This window comes from Euphorbia lathyris, chromosome 10 (genome assembly GCF_963576675.1).
Source record: "Euphorbia lathyris chromosome 10, ddEupLath1.1, whole genome shotgun sequence".
In the NCBI taxonomy this organism is placed as follows: domain Eukaryota; kingdom Viridiplantae; phylum Streptophyta; class Magnoliopsida; order Malpighiales; family Euphorbiaceae; genus Euphorbia; species Euphorbia lathyris.
Window position 1 is genome coordinate 16,515,283 of NC_088919.1, and position 19,396 is coordinate 16,534,678.

The 19,396-nt window shown below is 32.9% G+C and overlaps 1 protein-coding gene across 1 annotated transcript; it reads right to left on the reverse strand.

Moving 5' to 3' along the window:
- Positions 1-857: 857 nt before the first annotated feature.
- Positions 858-7,877, reverse strand: LOC136208903 (NADPH-dependent thioredoxin reductase 3). Its single transcript, XM_066000195.1, has 10 exons — positions 7,620-7,877; positions 7,157-7,364; positions 6,876-6,981; positions 6,268-6,533; positions 5,475-5,754; positions 4,651-4,758; positions 2,748-2,834; positions 2,491-2,595; positions 1,454-1,584; positions 858-1,168 (listed from the first exon to the last, which is right to left on the reverse strand). Exons 1-10 carry the CDS (start codon positions 7,822-7,824, stop codon positions 1,108-1,110), a joined length of 1,557 nt encoding a protein of 518 aa, XP_065856267.1. The 5' UTR covers positions 7,825-7,877; the 3' UTR covers positions 858-1,107.
- Between the last annotated feature and the right edge of the window lie 11,519 nt (positions 7,878-19,396).

The window sequence follows — 19,396 nt, forward strand, 5'->3', positions numbered from 1 at the left end:
CCATATTTCAAAACTTGACAGACATGACATTAAGGTTCATTCCGTTAGCAAAGATAATCCAAACTGACTAAGAGTGTTAAAAACGCCACGTAAAACGCTGACGTGGCAGTCAATGTCAAATGGTTATGGGGTATTTTTTGTCTCGTAGCAGTCCAAGTCAAATGGTCATGGGTATTTTTGTCTTTCTATTTATTTCTCTTAGAATTCAATTTTTATTTTTTAACCAATCACTAACTTACACCTCACTATTTTCCTACCCACCCTTAATTAGAAAGACAAAAATACCCCATGACCTTTTGACTTTGACTGTCGGGTCGGTGTTTTTAACATTGTTAGTCAGTTTGGACGGTCTTTGCTAACGGGATGAACCTCAACACCCCTGTTTGTCAAGTTTTGAAACGGACTATGTTTTAAAATGACTGAAACCACAGGTTTTATTTTTGTACTTTCCTCATTTTATTATTCAAGAGCTTTTCAAAATAAGAATTCTTATCCTTGTGTAGTTAGGATCTTTGTCTATTTTAAAGGTAAGGATTATATTCAATATAATCAAAATATGAATTTCTAATACAAATCAATGTTAAGTTACAATGATAGAACACGAAAACCAAGGAAAATGAAGGAAATTTTTCTGTGAATAGACCAGTGACGAGATTCTATTTGCAGGCCCATAACATCAGCTGCATTAACATTTTTTATTGTCGAAGTTTCTTATTTTCTTTACTGTGTTTCCAAAATCCATACTAGGACATCGGCACCTAAAATTTGCAGAACTCTCAACTGTGTTTCTGTGAATTATTTTTGTAAAAAATACATAACAAAATAAGTAATTTCTAAAACATGGTGCCAGTTGATCAGAATGAAACCCGATAAAGAATTTCATAAAGTGAAACCTCTGCTTAATGTACAGATTTAAGGAAATACAAGATTGGAGATTAAAAACCGAAAAATCACTTTGGCCTCTGCATGTATAATCTACAATGCAGTGGAACAATACACGTTATGATTGTAAGAATTATAATGCATTATTTGACTAAACAGGTTGCTAGGAACAAAATTGAATTGAAAAAATGATGGCATCAAACCAAAGGAGTGTTTGGCATACCCTCATTTATTTGCATCAATGAATTCTCTATACTCTTTCTTCATTTTGACTCCTGGTACCGTCCTGCATAACCAACAAGGAAAGTTTAAAATGGTGGAAAACGCCAAAAGTTGTCAGTAATAGCTGCATGTGCAAGACAAGACAATACAAAGACTAATTTTATTTGCATAAGCATAATATTTCTCCATTCTTTATGCAAGTGCATGTACAAAGTTCATGGAAAGGAATAAGAAGCCCATATAATTAGTAGATGAAGGGGTTGACTAAAAGAAAGAAATAGTAGCAATAAGTCATACACATACAAATAACGAACAAGGTACACAAATAAAATAACAATATTCAGCTAACCTTAGCATCTCCTTGTTCTTGAAGAACTGCACACAAGGAGTACCCATAATTCCAGCTGCTTCTGCGATTTCTTGATCTTCCTCAATATCAATTTCAACAAAATGCACATTTTGATCATATTCATCAATCACCTGCAATTTAGCCATGACTTATTTTATCAAGAAAGAATAATGGAACAAGATGACCTCAAATGTCAATCAAAAACAAAATAATGGAAAATAAAACATCATACGTATGGGAACTCCAATGTCCTATATGAATTTTGATAACTTCATTCTACTAGCTAATTTTATGTTGATTACATCTCAAATTCTCAATAACTGGATTTCAGCAGTATTCACATTGCAACTCCAAGGGCATTTCAAAAGAAGGGGACCTCAAACTTATTAGACAATAACTGGACTAAGAAATGAGATTGATACAAGCATTCCACAATTTCCAAATTTCGTATTGGCATTGCTACATTTAGAAACCAAATCAAGATATGCAGTCCAACTTCTCAAATCTATACTGTGCCCAAAAATCCAGTTTGCTCTTTTTCCTCTTGAATCAACTATACAACGTTTCTTTTATATTTACCCCATAGCAACCTTGTAATTCAGGGATCTTCAAACACGGTATGATGGTACCGGTCAAAATAGTTTAGTTCTTCATTATGCATGTTCTCATGATGAGAGACGGGCACTTCCATAAATCCATGCCTCAAAATGACAGGTATGGAAAATATCCATCGAATCATCAAGGAGGAACCTTCAGCAAGAGTTTGGAAGTGAAACTCCACAAGTTCGCTTTTCTATCCTTCAAAGATGTGCAGGTAATACAATAAGATCTCCAAACCTTGACCAGCACCAAGCAATATGATCCGGTACACTGATTAATTACTCAAGCATAATTATGTTGTTCTCACCCACTATTAGGTTTAAGGAGTTGCCATCTCTTACAACTTGCTAAACTTAGGAATGTTAATTGAACATGATAGAGTTGGGCACTTTTAGTACACTAGTATGATTGTGAATAACAAACTAAATATAGCAAACCTTGCTGAGAATTGGCTTCAAAGTCCTACATGGACCACAAGTTGGTGATGTATACAGTACACATATGAGTCTTGGACTTTCATGATACAACTTCCGCAGAGAATACTGCAGAAAGAAAACGATGGAAATAAACACATACAAGCTTTGAGCTAATACTAAAATGAGAATCGGATACAAGAGAATAAAATATCAAATTTCTTATCAGAGAACGAAGAGAAAATGAAGAAGATCACATCTCTTAAGATAGCAACAGATACCTGGCCTTTATGCTTTGTAAGTGTTATATCAAAGCCCGCTTCAACATCTCGGTCAGTAAGTTCTTTCTTAACTTCTTCTGTAGGAGGCTGTCACGCAGAAACATGAGCAAAGGTGAATTCAGTTGGCATTACTGTATAGACACAATACCAATTATAACTTAAGATTTACATACAATTTTAGGAGGAATTATCAATTAGAGATTACGAGTATGGGAAAAAACTAAACATTAGCAAATCATAAATGAGCCTAAGAGTGACATAAAAAAATTCAAGGCATCCAACCACACATAAACCCTTCTCCTCCGGTTCTTAATGGTGAAAAATTACCAAGTTTGGGCTGTCAACATGAAAGCTCATCAGAGAGGTTTAGGTTTGTGGCAGTGAGTTGAAACTGAGCGGTAGATACCACATCCAGGAAACAATCCAACACTGAATCAAATCAAGGCTCATGAAGATGAAGCAATCAAAGCACCAAGAGCTTTATCTATCATTCATGTTGTTATCACAGAATCAATTTTCACAAAAATCACGTAAAGAAACCTGGGATAGTTGAAATAACTTTATTAAGGAAATGAAAGAACAAAAAGGATGAAAAAAGAAGAAAAGGCCAAATTGTCAGAAATTGTTGAAGAAATAACTATTTTTTTTATTAGTTGGCAAGAAACGACACCAAAAGTTGGTGAGGAAGTGCATCAACAATTATTGCTTTTGTTGCGAAAGAGCATCAATGTGATCCACGGAATTTGGAAGATTAATTGTTAAAAAAAGTCTGCATTAAGAGGGAGATTGTTAGATATTAGGGCAGATTTTTTATTTGTATTATTTTAAATTAAGAAGTCTTAGCTTAGTTAAACTATTTTTGGAAGAGTTGCAGTCAATTTCTGACTCTTGTTTTTAGCTTGTATTCTTAGCCTATATAGGAAGGCTTAATAATAAACAAAAGTATGCCTCTTTTGATTTATTTGATATAGTTTATATCCTTTCCTTTTACAAGGTTTCTCCTATTAAGCCAACAACCACAAGTCATATGTTGAGCCGTGTCATTTATTAGACAAAAATACCAAGTTGCAAAGTAAATTAATACCCAAAGTTCAAGGGCCAAATTGACCTTTTATCCCAATAAATATAGAAGTTAATCAATATGCATTAAGTAAAATCAAAGTTAACAACAAAAAATAATAAACACTTACAGCAATCAATAATGCACTAAAACATAAAACTAAACTACATTTTGAAATGGACAAGAAAAATACTAGCCTATAATGGAGCAACCACCTAGAAGTTTAAGGTTTAAACTTCAAACCTATAATACTTAGGCTTGTAATTCTTGTAAGTTTCTGATGGATAGAAATTCCAGTAATTATTGCTTTTTGAATCTCAAGATACAGTTCATCCCTAGTTGTAAAGCTTACAGTTCTCACCCATCCTATCGTTCATGTGACCCTTTTTCCGACTATAGATAAAGTTCCACAAGCCCGAATGGACGCTATTAATCACATCTATAGAAAAGGTAGAACATTGAGTCCTCTCAACAGCACATGTAATCCATACTAGTGAACCATATCAAATATACAACAATTATTTTCCGCAAATTTTAAACTTAGATAATGGATTCTAGCACATTAAGCTCGTACATAATTAGTAAAAGATACTACATGCAGCTTAATCTTTCATCTGGTTGTAAAATTTCAATTATTCCAACCAACTAGACAATGGAATGGAAGTTAAATAACACATAACTGATTGAGAGCATAAAGTTGGCAATATGATCTAAACACATTGAAAAGAAGACTAAGTAGAAAACTCTTTTTCTTTTCCCTTTGGATCTGCTTCAAAAATTATTTTATATATATTTACTTAATGGAGAAGATCAGAGAATGGATAAAGAATGAAACTTTAATACCTGATGGAACTCTACAAGTAGATTATTCCCAACAAGGTATCTCTCCACTGATAATGCAGCAATACATCCAGATCCAGCAGCAGTTACAGCTTGTCTCCATTCATAGTCCTACTCATGAAATAGGTAGCCCACGTACAAAATATACAGTTACAGATTTTTCCAAGCAAAAGATGATATCTGGTAAGAAGTTTACGTGTATTATGCAGCAAGATTTAACAATTTTAGTGAAAATACTTAGAATATATGTTTAAACGAGTTTGAACTATATGATGAACTACAAAGACAATCATTTTCCTTACGTGAATTTGGTTAGTAGTTTCTTCTCATGTAGACAACCCATGCATCATATCAATTCTAAACTCTGAAGCCATCTTTAGATGATATGCATAAAGTGGGTTATGAACCAAGAACAACCAAGTTTCGAGTCGAAGAAAAATGTAGATAAGATGGTTCATTAAATTCAATCATGCTGACCATATTCTTACGAGCATAAGAATATCAACATAACAAATTTTTTCATAAAAATAGCAATAAAATTCAACTGCATCTTATTTGAACTTGCGGCATTGACTCCATCACTTCTTTAAAAAAGTGTGTTTCCCCATCAACTGACATTTGCCCAAAAAAATATTTTACACATCATATGAACTTCATGTTCATGAAGAGAAATTTATTCTTTTCTCTTTGAATTTAAAGATTGTTGTTTAGTCCAAGTCACAAGTTTTGCATTTAAGATCCAATCAGTATATTTTTCAACTTCAGGAAAAATAATGAAAGCAAATCTGAGACTAACCACAATAATAATAATAACTTTACACAATTACCTGCACATCTCCAGCAGCAAATACACCTTCAACAGATGTTTTTGCAGTACCTTCCTGAACTAACACATAGCCTGCACTGTCAAGTTGAACTTGGCCCTCCAACAGCTGGCTATTAGGTAAATGACCAATGCCATAGAACAAGCCTTTTGCCTCGAGCACAGACTCTTCCCCAGTATCAAGTTTTCTAGTTAAAATACCAGACATCTGCCCTTTAGTATTGCTAACCACATCCACAGTCTCTGTATTGAAGTGCACCGTGATATTTGGATTGTTGAACACTCTGAAACATTTGCGATAATCAACCTGTTAAACAAACATTCAGGGAGTTGAAAACTCAACATACAAATTACCATTAGTTTATAGTTCAGGATATCAAAGCAGTCAATTAGATAACATATCACCACAAAAACAAACAGTCAATGAAAGTTAGGAAATTAATGGAAGGGCCCAGAATTCACAAGATATGGCACCATCAAGGCAAGGATGATAACAACTTGCATGTCTATAGAGCCATGTTCTAACACATTTAGGTTCTACTAAGAACTGCATTTGAGGTAACAAATATGACTTGAATATTAAAAAATGAAGAGAATCAAATCCATACGTCCATGTAAAAGAAAAGTCAATTATTGACCGTTGAATCCATTAAAAAGTTCAAAACATCCATCAATTTCTGTTCAGAAACGTATTTCCGCTTCTCAAGATTTATGCCAAATTCAATTTAACCAACCACAAAGCATTCTACAAAATGAGTGCTCAGATAACTTCAAAGACTAACAAATGGTACACTGACCTATCTTGCATTGCTTTTGAAGCCCTAAGCTGATCCCTCCGTACAAGCAAATGAACATGACGAGCATACTTGGTTAAGTATATTGCTTCTTCCGTAGCTGTATCACCACCTCCTACAACAGCAAGTATCTGTCCTTTAAACAGTGGTGATGCTCCATCGCAAATTGCACAAGCACTAATTCCTCTACTCCAAAATTCCTCTTCCCGAGGTAACCTGAGCCTTTTTGCAGTAGCTCCTGTGGCATAAATGATGCTGTGGCATTTAACCTGAAATTGTGAAGTAACAAAAAAAAGAAATTGAATCGTAAACATAACTAGATATTCTTTTCTTTTTCTCTCTTTTCCAAACACCAACTAAGCAGGATCCTACGTCTATAAGCGTGAAAACAGGATCCTCAATCACTAAATTTTTCGGTTCTATGAAAAAGTTGGCATCAGATTCATTAACATATTGAATCAAGTTCGAAACCAGAAAAAAGTATTTTCTGTGCAGATCAAAAGAATCCCTGGAGCCAATGTATATGAATCATATAATTTTGAATAAGTACTAAAATTACAATAATCATGTCAGGAAATTGTAGAGAAGTATGCCATAAAACCATATATCACCTTACGTTCACTACTTTTCACAGTGAAAGGACTGTTTTTAACATCAAGAGATTCCACATCTTCTTGGAACAGTTCAGCACCCCAACGTTCGGCTTGTCGTCTCATCCTGCTCAATCAAACAAGTAAAGAATATATTATATGATCTCATGTTACATAATATCTAGGCATATATAGCATTCATTCAGTTCAAGAACAAAAGTCAACTATAAAACCAAAAAATAAAAATAAATAAATAAATAATGCATCTAAAGAATATGAAAACTGTCTTCCGTTATTATTACCTATCCATCAAATCTGGACCAGTAATTCCATCTGGAAACCCTGGAAAATTTTCCACTTCAGTGGTAGTCATAAGTTGTCCTCCAGGCACACCACCCATTTGATATCCTTCAAAGACTACAGGCTTCAAATTGGCGCGAGCAGCATAAATTGCCGCTGTGTATCCAGCAGGACCAGAACCTATAATTACCACATTCTCGACACCTCTAGCTGTAACAATAACAACCACGGAAGTCAATGAAACAATAACGGCATTTCAAGTATCATTAGCCCCAACTTACTTTGCTCAGTTAGCATTCAACTTTCAAATAGTTGATACAAATTTTTAATTCATGTTGACAAAACAATCTACCTAACATAACTTGGAGCTCAGGTCATGGCAATCCAATCAATCAAAAGAAGAGGAAATCCAATTTCATCAATCAATTACAGAAAAGCAAAAGCTATAGGAAATATAGAGAGTACCAGAAGCAGGTGAGTCGGCGGAGGAAGCTTTGACCGGGCGGAGAGAAGTAGAATGAGTAAGAATAGGTGAGGAGAGAGAAAGAGAGCGGCGATGAGAAGGAAGGGAGGTGTTAGAGAGGAAGACGAGGGAGTGAGGGGGAAGAGAGAGAGGAGACATCGGAAGAGGGGCGCCGATTCCGAGTGTTATCTTCGGAGTCGTAGCCATTGTTTTGAGACCATACAAATGGGAAAACTAAGTAGTGACAGGCGGAGAGTGTTAGCAGTTAAAACTTAAAACAAGAGCGTTATTCTGTTTTTGTTTTATTAAGCATGATTACGATTACGCGCTGTTGCTGCCGATGCTTGCTTTTTCTTATCTAATCGCCTAAATATGTAACAAACATTTTCCACAATTTTAGCACCATGTATGTTTTATTGCACTTGATTTTTTTTTTTTTTGTTTTTTTTTTACAATGGTGGGAAAACCCGAACACCTACCGATTAGACGAGGGAAAGAAATCATCAATCTATCATTAAGGAGAATATCTTGGATGTCTGGATGCCCTCCTCCGTCCCTCGGGACCAACAAGGGGTAGTACAGGAATATTCGCCTGTTGTCCATCGACACATCACACTTGTGATGATCCAATGCTAGAGATTTCGTAAAGTTAACTATCCAATCATCTGCACAATCACCTTCCTCATAGACGTGTTGAAGTCTAACGGTCCAATTTTATTTAATAATATATAATTTCTTATAATTACTACTTGATACAATGTCAATAACAAAAAAAAAAATTAACTTTTAATATAAAAATCCTATTTATTATAGTGTTAAAAAAATGGCGGTTTAAACCGCCTAAGCTATTTAGGGTTCGAAATCAAAAATTTATTCCGATTTTTTCAATTAGACTCTCGTGACATTGTTTGCTCTCCTAAGTGTTTTTTTGCCACATGAATGGCGCCTAACACGCGCATAGGAAGCGCTTAGGCAATGATCGAAACAAAAGCGCTTTTATTATTATTATTTTGATTCTTTTTTCTTTTATTACAATTCATTTTTTTGGACATTCTCGCATAGTTGTTGGTTAATTATTTTTATTATTTTCATATATTTTTTAGTTTAAATTTTTTTGTTACTTATTTTCTCGTGATATGATTTAATATTTTAAGAAGTGTAAACAAGGTCTAACTTCGAAAGGTACCTTATTGTCTCACATATTTAAAGAGTCATATAGCTTTCCAATTTAACAATACGAGATGTTGTAGGAGATTATTTCATAGTTTTTGGTGAATTATATTATTTATGGACATATATTTTTACTTGTTTAAGGTGTTTTAATGGTATTATTATTGAAATATTATTACTTGTTTATTTTTTAAGAATATATATTAGAAATATGCATATTTTTAAATCATTTTAATTATTATTTTTAAATATTTTAATATATATATTAATTACATTTATAAAATTGGACTAATTTCTAACTAATTTTGGACTACTAGAAGATTAGCACGGAACGTTTTTTATAACCTTGCATGTGAGCAGAAAAGTAGAAGGATTAGTGATATATTTAGTTTAAGCAAAGAAAAGGAAATAGAAAGCTAACTTTCTTGGTTTCAGCTTATTTTCTTGGTAGTCAACCTTTAAATCAAACAGTAGGTAGTTTAGATGGGCTCAAATTGGGGCATGTTTTGATTTATTTAATTTGATTGTCTTAAACACAATTTGCAGGCACAAATAATATTGTTAGATTTTAGATTATAAAAATATTGTTAGATTTATATGTGTATATTTTCACTAATTTTACTTGTAATCGTTGAATGTATTTTTATTTTTTATTGTTATCAAAATTATAATATGTTTATTGTGTAAAATAATACTTTTGGTCACATTTTTAAACTATCTATATGTATAATTTGGAATGCTTTATTAAAATATAATAATATTGATAATTAATTGAGTTATTAATTTTTTATTTTTCAAAACTTATTTTTTTTTGGTAGGAATTTTTCAAAACTTATTAAATTAATGCTAATGAAATCAAAAATATTAATTTATTAAAAAAGGCATAATAAAAATTAATTTTGTCTCCTTTTCTGTTCTTGGTTTGCACTGAAGGTCTATCCGCACTTATCCAGGCAAAAGAAAATCTAGGCGAGCTTCATGGATGTCGAATTGCTAGCACTGCACCGTCAATATCTCACTTATTCTTTGCTGATGATAGTTATCTATTCTTCCATGCAAATTCTCAGGAAGCTTCTGTTATACAAGGAATTCTCCAAGTCTATGAATCTGCATCAGGTCAAAAGGTTAATTTTGATAAATCTACACTCCTTTTCAGTCAGAATTCAAGTTCTGTGGAGAGAGGAATATTATCTTCAATTCTTGGAGTGCATGAAGTAACGGATATGGGTTGCTACCTGGGTGCACCAATATCAGTTGGGAAAGGCAAACTACGAGTCTTTAAATACTTGACAGAACGGATATGGAACAGAATCAATGGATGGAAAGAAAAATTTCTTTCTCGTGCAGGCAAAGAAGTCTTAATTAAATCTGTGCTGCAATCTATTTCGGCTTATATTATGAGTGTCTTCTTAATGCCAATAACAATATGCTCAGATATTAACCGTATGCTCAACAAATTCTGGTGGCAATCGTCTGGCACAGCACAATCTGGTATTCACTGGCAACGGTGGGAAGTACTGTGTAGGCCTAAATGCAATGGTGGAATGGGGTTCAGGAATTTACACACATTTAACTTAGCCTTGTTAGCCAAACAGGGTTGGCGAATATTACAATACCCACATTCTTTGGTTGCACAACTGTTACAGGCTAGATATTATCCTAACGCTTCTTTTTTATCAGCAAATTATGGTCATAATCCATCGTATGTATGGTGAAGCATCATCGCAGGCCGCGAACTGCTCCGTAAAGGAATCCGATGCAAGGTTGGGAATGGTAGATCGATAAATATATGGATGAACCCATGGTTACCGAATCCAACGCACCCGACTCCAACAAGTTTAATCCCCATTTCTGATCCACTAGAAACGGTACACAATTTATTGCTCAACACGGGACAATGGAATCAAATACTTCTTACTCTGCATTTTAATGAACGCGACAGGCAATTGATTACGTCTATTCCGCGAAGAAATATGGCCCGATCTGATGGTTGGTACTAGATGTTTAATAAAAAATGGAATGTACACGGTTAGTAGTGGTTATCATATCAGTAATCCTTCACTCACTACTACACCACAGCCAGTATATTGGAATGTATGTTGGGCATTGACAGTACCTCCACGAGTAAAAAACTGTATATGGCGTTTTTTCACTAATACGCTTCCTACAGTTTCTAATTTGAATCGCAGGCATTGTGCAATTGATAACATCTGTAATCGATGTCAATCAATTGGTGAAGACGACGAACATGTATTCCTCCAGTGTCCAGTTGCATCGGATACATGGAAGCTATTCTTTGGAGATGATCGTATGAACAGAGTGGGAGCAATACGGATCTGGCTGGCCACAAAAGTGAACAGATTGAATAAACCGACAGTTGAAAGAATAGCACTGGTGTTTTGGTCTTTTATGGAGAGCATGTAATGTTTATGTTTGGGAAAGAAAGATCACAACCCCAAGTCGTATTATAAGCGAAGCTCGGCAGGAATTGGAAGGTTGGCGGAATGCGCAAATCAGTCGAACAATATCAGCGAGATGTCCAACAGCAGCGAATACGTCTTGGCAATGACCACCCGAGAATCAATGGTACTGTAATGTCGATGCAGGTGTCAGTAAGGAGAAGGATTTTTGTTCATTTGGCTTCTTACTCAGAAATCATCAGGGGCAATGTGAATATGCAATGCATGGTGCAATTGAGGGGCATTTTGAACCAATTTTAGCCGAGGCTATGGCTATACGTGAAGCTTTGTCTTGGTTGAAATCAATTCCGCATAGACGAGTTACAATACAAACCGACTGTTTATCAGTTGTTATGGCAATCACACAACCATCGGTGCAATTTTCTTATTTATCTGATATTATTCATGATTGTCTTTCTATTATGCAAGATTTAGATTATATAGCTATCTCTTTTATTAGACGTTCAGCGAACCAGGCCGCTCATACACTAGCTAGGGCAGTCGGGTCTATGTCTGTACGTAGTGAGTGGGACAGTCCTTCCGCTTTTCTATTTGATGTTCTTTGTTCTGATTTAAGTTTAATATAAAGTTCGTTAGTTTTAAAAAAAAAATAATTTTGGATTATTTTAATTAATAATAAAACAAAAAAATGGGGAATGAATGTGGGCCAAAACCCCATGTATGGCACTCCTAACTCTTAAGTCCTATAGGCCTGTACTCATTTCCTGGCCTATTTATTTGGGCGTGTCAGGCGTTCTTGACTTGCTAAGCTTGTATACAATTCAGTCTAGGACATGTTGATATTGGGCCTCCAATGCCCCCAAAATATTTGGGAAAATTGCACAGAAATTCGTCTTTTAAAAACAATTTACAACTATGTCAATTCATAATTTTGGATTATATTAAACTAGTAAAATCAGTACTTTTAATATATTTTAAGTATTAGAATTTATAAATTAGAAGTCTAAAATATATTTTCTAAGATTTATGATTTATAAATTGGAATCTAGAATTTTTAAATTATGGTGTAAAATCATAATATATAGAAAATAATGACATATTAAGAATTAAGTTTAGTGATATGACTTAGTTGTAATTTTTTACTTAATTATGATATTCATGTATTTGACTCAATATATTTCTAAAATAAATAAATTGTAAGAGTATCTACAACATCGTTGTAATTTTTTTTATTGAAATACGGACCTAGCCCAACGGACATCCCAACCAGGTTGGCACCCCCGAAAAGGCAAAAAACAACATCGTTGTAATTACTTTTGTAAGGAAATTTATAAAACTGACCCACTGAAGAAGTTCATTTATATTTTTAGACTCATTTAAATATATGCTACTAAACTAGACTCTTTTAATATATTTTTCTAAAAATACTTGTAATATATACATTCATCTCCAAGTGGTACGCAGAAGTCGGGAGAAGATAGCTTGATCTCTTTTATAGTTGCCACAACCTTAAGATGGTAAAAACGGCTGTAAGTTATCACCTTAGATTCTCTTGTATTTTTGACGTTAACTGAAAAGCACGAAGCAACAAAACTAGAGTCGACTAAGCATTACATGAAAGATTTGAAAATAAGTGATATCAATGGAAATGAAGAAATGTACTTTCCCACAAAGGGGTGAAAATGATGGGAGATAAATAATGTTAGTTAGAATAATGTTAGTTTTTGTTACAGAACAACTTCACATTTCACCTTAAGGCTTGACATTTAATTAGTTGTGAAGCAAAACTATTCACATTTACCTATAATTGCGAACCAGTATATAAATTCTGATTCGCAAAATCATAAAATGTGAAGTATCACATATTAACTTAGAACCAAATACTTCGACTTATAAACCAATAATCACATAATACAACTCAAATGAGTTCGGACACTAACATTAATGCTAACCAAATCTAACACATTCAATCCATGCTAAATCATCACAAAATCAAATAGGTTTGTGCGAATAAGTGTATTTTTGAAAAAATATACTCGAAGAGTCTAATTTGGTAGCATGTGTCTAAATGAGGGTAATTAGCACCGACGGTCACAAAAGTTTGATTTGTTTCAATAAAATCATTTATGTTTGTTTCAATCCCAATAAAGTTACTTTGGTCATTTTTCGATCAATATCTCATTGGAATTGATGATATGTCATGTAATATGACATTTTAGCGCCACATCAATGCCATGTGACTTAGTTAAAAATATTTAACCATAATTTTACCCTTGATAAATGTGTTCTAGGTAAAAAAAAAATTTAACTTCACCATTTGCAAGTCTCCATCTTTCTAAACCCCACAAAAGAAAAATTCAGACCATGACAATTCCTTTATAGACAATCAATTACTTGAATTTCTCGTTTGGAGTTAATTGGATTCTTACATAATTGATAGCTACCATTTTTTTCAATTCATGTCTTTCATGAAAACTCATTTTTTTTTTATTAACAGAGAAACCCTAATTTGTTGGTGACCATGATGCACACACCAATTATCGAAGAATCATTTCAGGACAATAAGAGCAAATGACTTGAAGATATTGAGAAATGTAATTCTTTTGGGCATTATGTAGTGAATGAAGATTATAATGCATCGAGAGAAGATTATAAAGCTAATCATGATCTTCACCTCATCCCATGTGATTCGAACTCATGACTTCTTCATAGTTCCGGCCGCTAAACTAAAAGCATTACCACAAATTTAACATATTGTTTACTAGTTTTGATTATTATTATTTTTTTAATTTTTTCCGTGTCTGTTACTGAAAAATTATACTAAGACAACTATAATTCATTTCTTAAAAAAAAAAAAAAATACTATAGTTGATAATTAACTTTTCCGTAAATCATAAATTTTTAATATTTTTTTTTTTGTAATATAGTTGATTTTATATATTATTATTATTTAACAAAATTTTGACTTTTATCAAGGGGAGTAGGAGAAGAGTGTACGAGGAGTTCTCCCGCACAGGGCCCCAAATTTAAGAGGACCCAATTTTTTTTTTATTATAGAAATCTAAATAAATTATTATTAATTAATTATTATGTGAAAAATTAAGTGATTGTTAACGTATCCAGAAAATTAACGCTCTAAGAGTCTTAAGGGACCCGGTTTTTATTATTATTATTATACAATATCTAGTTTAATTATTTTTATTATATTTAGTCTGTTAAAAATCAAGTTAAAAGTATTTTAGTGTTTCATTTTGTAGAAACGTTATTATTATATGAAAGTATTAATTTTTTTTAATAAATAAGGCCTTTTTTTTCATTTAGCACAGGGCCCCAAAAATGTTTAAGACGGCCCTGCTTTTATCTTATTTTGATCTGAATTTATTGGATTTCGATTCCGGATTAAACTAAATAAAAGATATAAATTATCATTCTGATTCCGATTTTGTAATATTCCAAATTTGATGCCAATTCTAAAATTTGAACCAAAGGCTCCATAAATTAAACCATAAAGAAATACTCTATTCTATTATGACGTTTAAAAACGAAAAGAGAGAAAAAATTCAAAAACGAATGCCACCAAAGAGGATGAGGAATCGAGACTGTAAATTTAGCCAGGCAATCAACCACGAGCCTTGTAAATATGAGAACTCTGGATCAAATTATTCTCCACAATGAGAAGGCAAATGTAAAATGTAAAATTATGGAGAAGCAGAAATAAAAAGTTGTGGTAGAATGTAGTGGAAAGCTCAGTCCAAGCTATTAATGTGGCTGTCGAGGTTCTGAGGGATTGGAGAAAGACGAGAGCTGCTGCAATGTATGGTGTTTTGGGGACAGCAGTGGGTCTGTCTGAAGTTCAGTGGCGGAAGTCGTCCTCGGATCTAAAATGTAATGTGGATACGGCCTGTTTTGGGAATACCATATAGGTTGGGATGGGTGTTGTTTTAAGAGATAAGGATGGAAGGTTTGTTGCAGCAAGAACCGCAACTGTGGTTGGATTACCGTCAGTGCAAGAGTGTGATGTGTTGGCACTTCTTTCGGCATTGAAATGGGTGACGGATAAGGGTTTTAGCAAGGTGGTTTTTGAGTCGGATGCGAAATCTGTGGTCAATGCTATTAATTCCAAAGCTGGCTGTATTGGAGTTTGGTTCGTTAGTGTCCTGTTGTCGTTCTCTTCTTCTTAGCAACAATTATTCAGTTTGTTTTGCAAGACGACAAACGAACGGGGTAGCTCACTTTTTAGTGAAGTCCTCTCGTTCTTATTCTTATCCCATGTTTTTTTGATGTTGTTTCGTCTTTTTTACAATCTGTACTTAACATTAATTGTCCAATAGAAGTTTATTAAATGCATTCCTTTCAAAAGACAAAAAGTAATAATCATACAAATAAAATTATAATATAAAGTGTTATGATTAATTTTTTGGTATTTGGGAATACAGGTGGAAATTTAAGAAAATGAATCGATTATCCAAGTTGCAGTTGAAACTAGCCGCAGTTCACGATGACTTACTTAGCAAATGGGAACACAAAGCTGTGGTTGGTGACAAAATTTTCAAATTAAATTTTATATCTATAAAATTTGATATTAGAATTTAAAGGATACTCAGTCAAGAAACCTCAGCTCCTAAATCAGAACCTTCTATTATATTATATGTCTAAATTCCATGAATTTTCTTCTTCTTCTTTTATCCATTCACTTTACTTCGTGTTTTACGCGCCCGTTCACCTTACTTTTTTTATTATTATTATTATTTATATTTTGCACTCTTCAATTTGACAATAATTACATTTATTTATATTTAATTCACATATATATAAAAAAAAAAAAGCATACATCAAAGAATTTGGATAACATATAATTTACCTCAATATTAATCATACCTTGTTTCCCAAAAACAAACTTAATTACGGTCAATGAGGGTTGGTCTGAGTGGTAAGGAGTTGAATCTCTACTTGTCAGGTTTGAGGTTTGATTCCCCATTCTGTCAAAATTAGTAGTTAAGAGCGTCTCCAAGATATTCTTAGTGATTCGAAATTAATGCTTGTGAAAAACGTGAAAACGGCAAAAACTAGGAAAATGTGAAAAGTAGTAAAATGTGAAAAATTATTTAATAAATAAATGGAGTCTGGCCTCTTTAATGATTCTTTTCTAAAAAAATTAAGTCTGTTTATTTTTATTTAGAATATGGCTTTTCACTCTTATATAAATGGTCTCGTTCCCTTTAAAAATGTATATCTTATAAATAATTTCATACAAAATCTCTGGTATGATTCTGCTTGGCTGTTGTTTTATCTTCTCTTATATTAGAACTCATCGTTAGAGAGTTTGTCATTGGGATCCAATATCAATCTTTGTCTTGCAAAAAAACAAAGTTGGATGCACATCGTTTCATGGAAGATAATAGATGTTAAGAAATAAATGTAAGGCTTAATACATTAAGAGCCCCCCAACCTTGATTGAAAAAGCGGACTGACCTTCTGAACTTACAGAGTGTCTCGTTAGCCTCCTGAATTTGGTTAAAGTGAACTATTAGCCATCTTAATTTGTTTTAAAGTGACCTAATGACCCCTTAAACTTACTTATAGTGATCTATTGGCGTCTGAATTTCTTAAAACGATATACATTTCAATTTGTTTAGATCCAATCTTGTTATGCCATGTGGACTAACGAGCTAATTATGCCGTTTTAAGAAAATTTAGGAGACTAACAGAACACTTTGTAAATTCAAGAAGCCAAATAACCTTTTGAGTCAAATTGAGGGACTCCTTATATGTTATATTGCCCGAATTTCTCTATAATGAAGATGTAATAGTATAGTAAAGAAAAGCGCGTGTAATAGACTGTTGAAAATAAAATGAAAGTGAATGAGAGTTGATCCGAGTAGTAAGGAGTTGAATATCTACTTGTCAGATTTGAAGTTTGATTTCACATATTTCGTCAAAATTTAACTTATGAATAGATAATCTATAAATTTCATTTCAAATTCTCATTGAATTCTGTAATTTGTCTCATTTTAAATTCTGATAATTCAATAGTTACTTAAACTTTTTCATTCTCCTTATGAAAAGAAAGAAAGGTAAAGGGGTGAATGGAGTGCACAAAAGTCAAAAACTCTCACTTGAAAAAAAACAAGAAAAGCAATTAGATGATGTATTAGTAATTGAAGAAGAAAAAAGAGGAAAGAGGAATTGTCACGTTAGATAGAGAATAAAGAATGTGGAAAGTATCATCACACCTAAATTATATAATACTATTCTTATGTTATATGGTCTAACAAGTTGGATTTTTTTAAATAAATAACAAGCATCTAGTCTATCTAGCTTTCATTTAAATTGGGCAAATAATTTATTAGTCTCTACCTTTTTACGTAACATACTGTTTAGTCCCTTTATTTTAAAAAACACATTATAAGATCCTTATTTTTTATCAGTATTAATCATATAGTCATTTTATTTATTTTTTTAGATTTTAAACCGAGCATATCTTAGTTTTTAGGATAGTAATTGTACTATTCAAAATAATCATGTTACTCTATTATTTTCTGTCTGTCTGTTTATACTAAATATAACGATTAAAAATCTAAAAATAAATAGACAAAAAGACTAAAAAAATTAATATTGATAAAAGATAAAGATCTTATAATATATTTTTTAAAATAGAGAACGAAACAGTGTATTAGATAAACTAATAAATTATTTACCCTTTAAACTTTACCTTCCCCTCATCTTAGCCGTTGATATTCTCAAGAAATAAAGACATCCTTCTTTTTTTTTTTTTTTGGTAGAAAAGGAAAAGAAAAACAAATAACAACAAACTACCCAGGAATTAGCCTAGGGAAGCTAACCCCAATCCTATCTTCTAAGAGAAGATGAGAGATGAAACTAGGGGAAACAGGAAGGGTAGTAACACCTAACGTCCCTTCATGGCCCGCCGCCGCCAAGCGATCAGCAACACGATTCTGCTCTCTAAAAATGTGTCTGAACTCTACGAACTCAAAGGAGGAGCAAAGCCTTATAATAGTTTTGATGAGGTTGCGACTGTTAAGACCCATAGAATGATTCTCAGAAATCATTTTGATTGCTTCCAAATTATCAGACTCCACAGAGAGCCTCTTAACACCCAGCCTTTTAGCAAGATTGATTCCAGTAAGAATAGCCCAGAGCTCCGCAGAAAAGGAAGATCCCAACCCTAAATTCTGGGAGAACCCAGAAAGCCAGACGCCCCCTACATCTCTAAGCACACCTCCAGCCGCAATCTTACCGTTACTGAGGCAGGAACCATCAGTATTCAACTTCACAACCCCCTCTCTTGACCTGCTCCATCCCACGAGATGGACATCACAACACTGAGAGGCTCTGGCAAGGGACTCTCCTTTGAAACTATCGATAATAGAGAAAAGTTTTTTCGAGAAGAAATCAGCTAAGTTTGTCATAAAAACAGTTTTATCTCCAAAAATCTCCTCGTTTCTCCATTTCCAAACTTGGTGACAGATAATAGCAAAGAAAATGTCACCATGCTCCATGTATGGAAGCAACTTTCCTCTAACACCATCAGAGAACCAGTCGACCTCATAAAGACATCCTTCTAGATTATATATATATATATATATATATATATATATATATATATATATATATATATATATATAAATTCTTTAGTATGAAAAGGGGTACTTTAATTTTAGTCATTTTAGTACAAATTTGTCCTATATGGTTACTATTTTTTTTTTTAATTATTATTTACTATTATTTAAAGGATAATATAAAAACGAGTTCTCTTTACTACTATTATAAATTGACTAGTCAAACTCATCATATCTATTCTTTGTTTCTACCTAAAGATCACTTGGATGGTAATAGCATAAATGTATTCAATTTTTATAAATTACTTAAGATTCAGTAATAACTTTTACTATAATTTCTTAGATATCTTTAGATTTGAAGTGGATACCATACAAATTCGTCTTATTATATATTGAAATTCCTTTTCAATAAATAAGAGTTGTCGGGATTTAAAATTTTAACCATTTAATCTAAAAGACGTTGATACTGAATTAATGAACCAAAAGACGTTGATACTGAATTAATGAACCAATTGAACTTTTTGAATTAAAAGTGTAAGATTAAAAATACAATGATTCCATCTCTTTCACTAAATTGTCTACCAATGACTTGATGAGATAATAATGAAA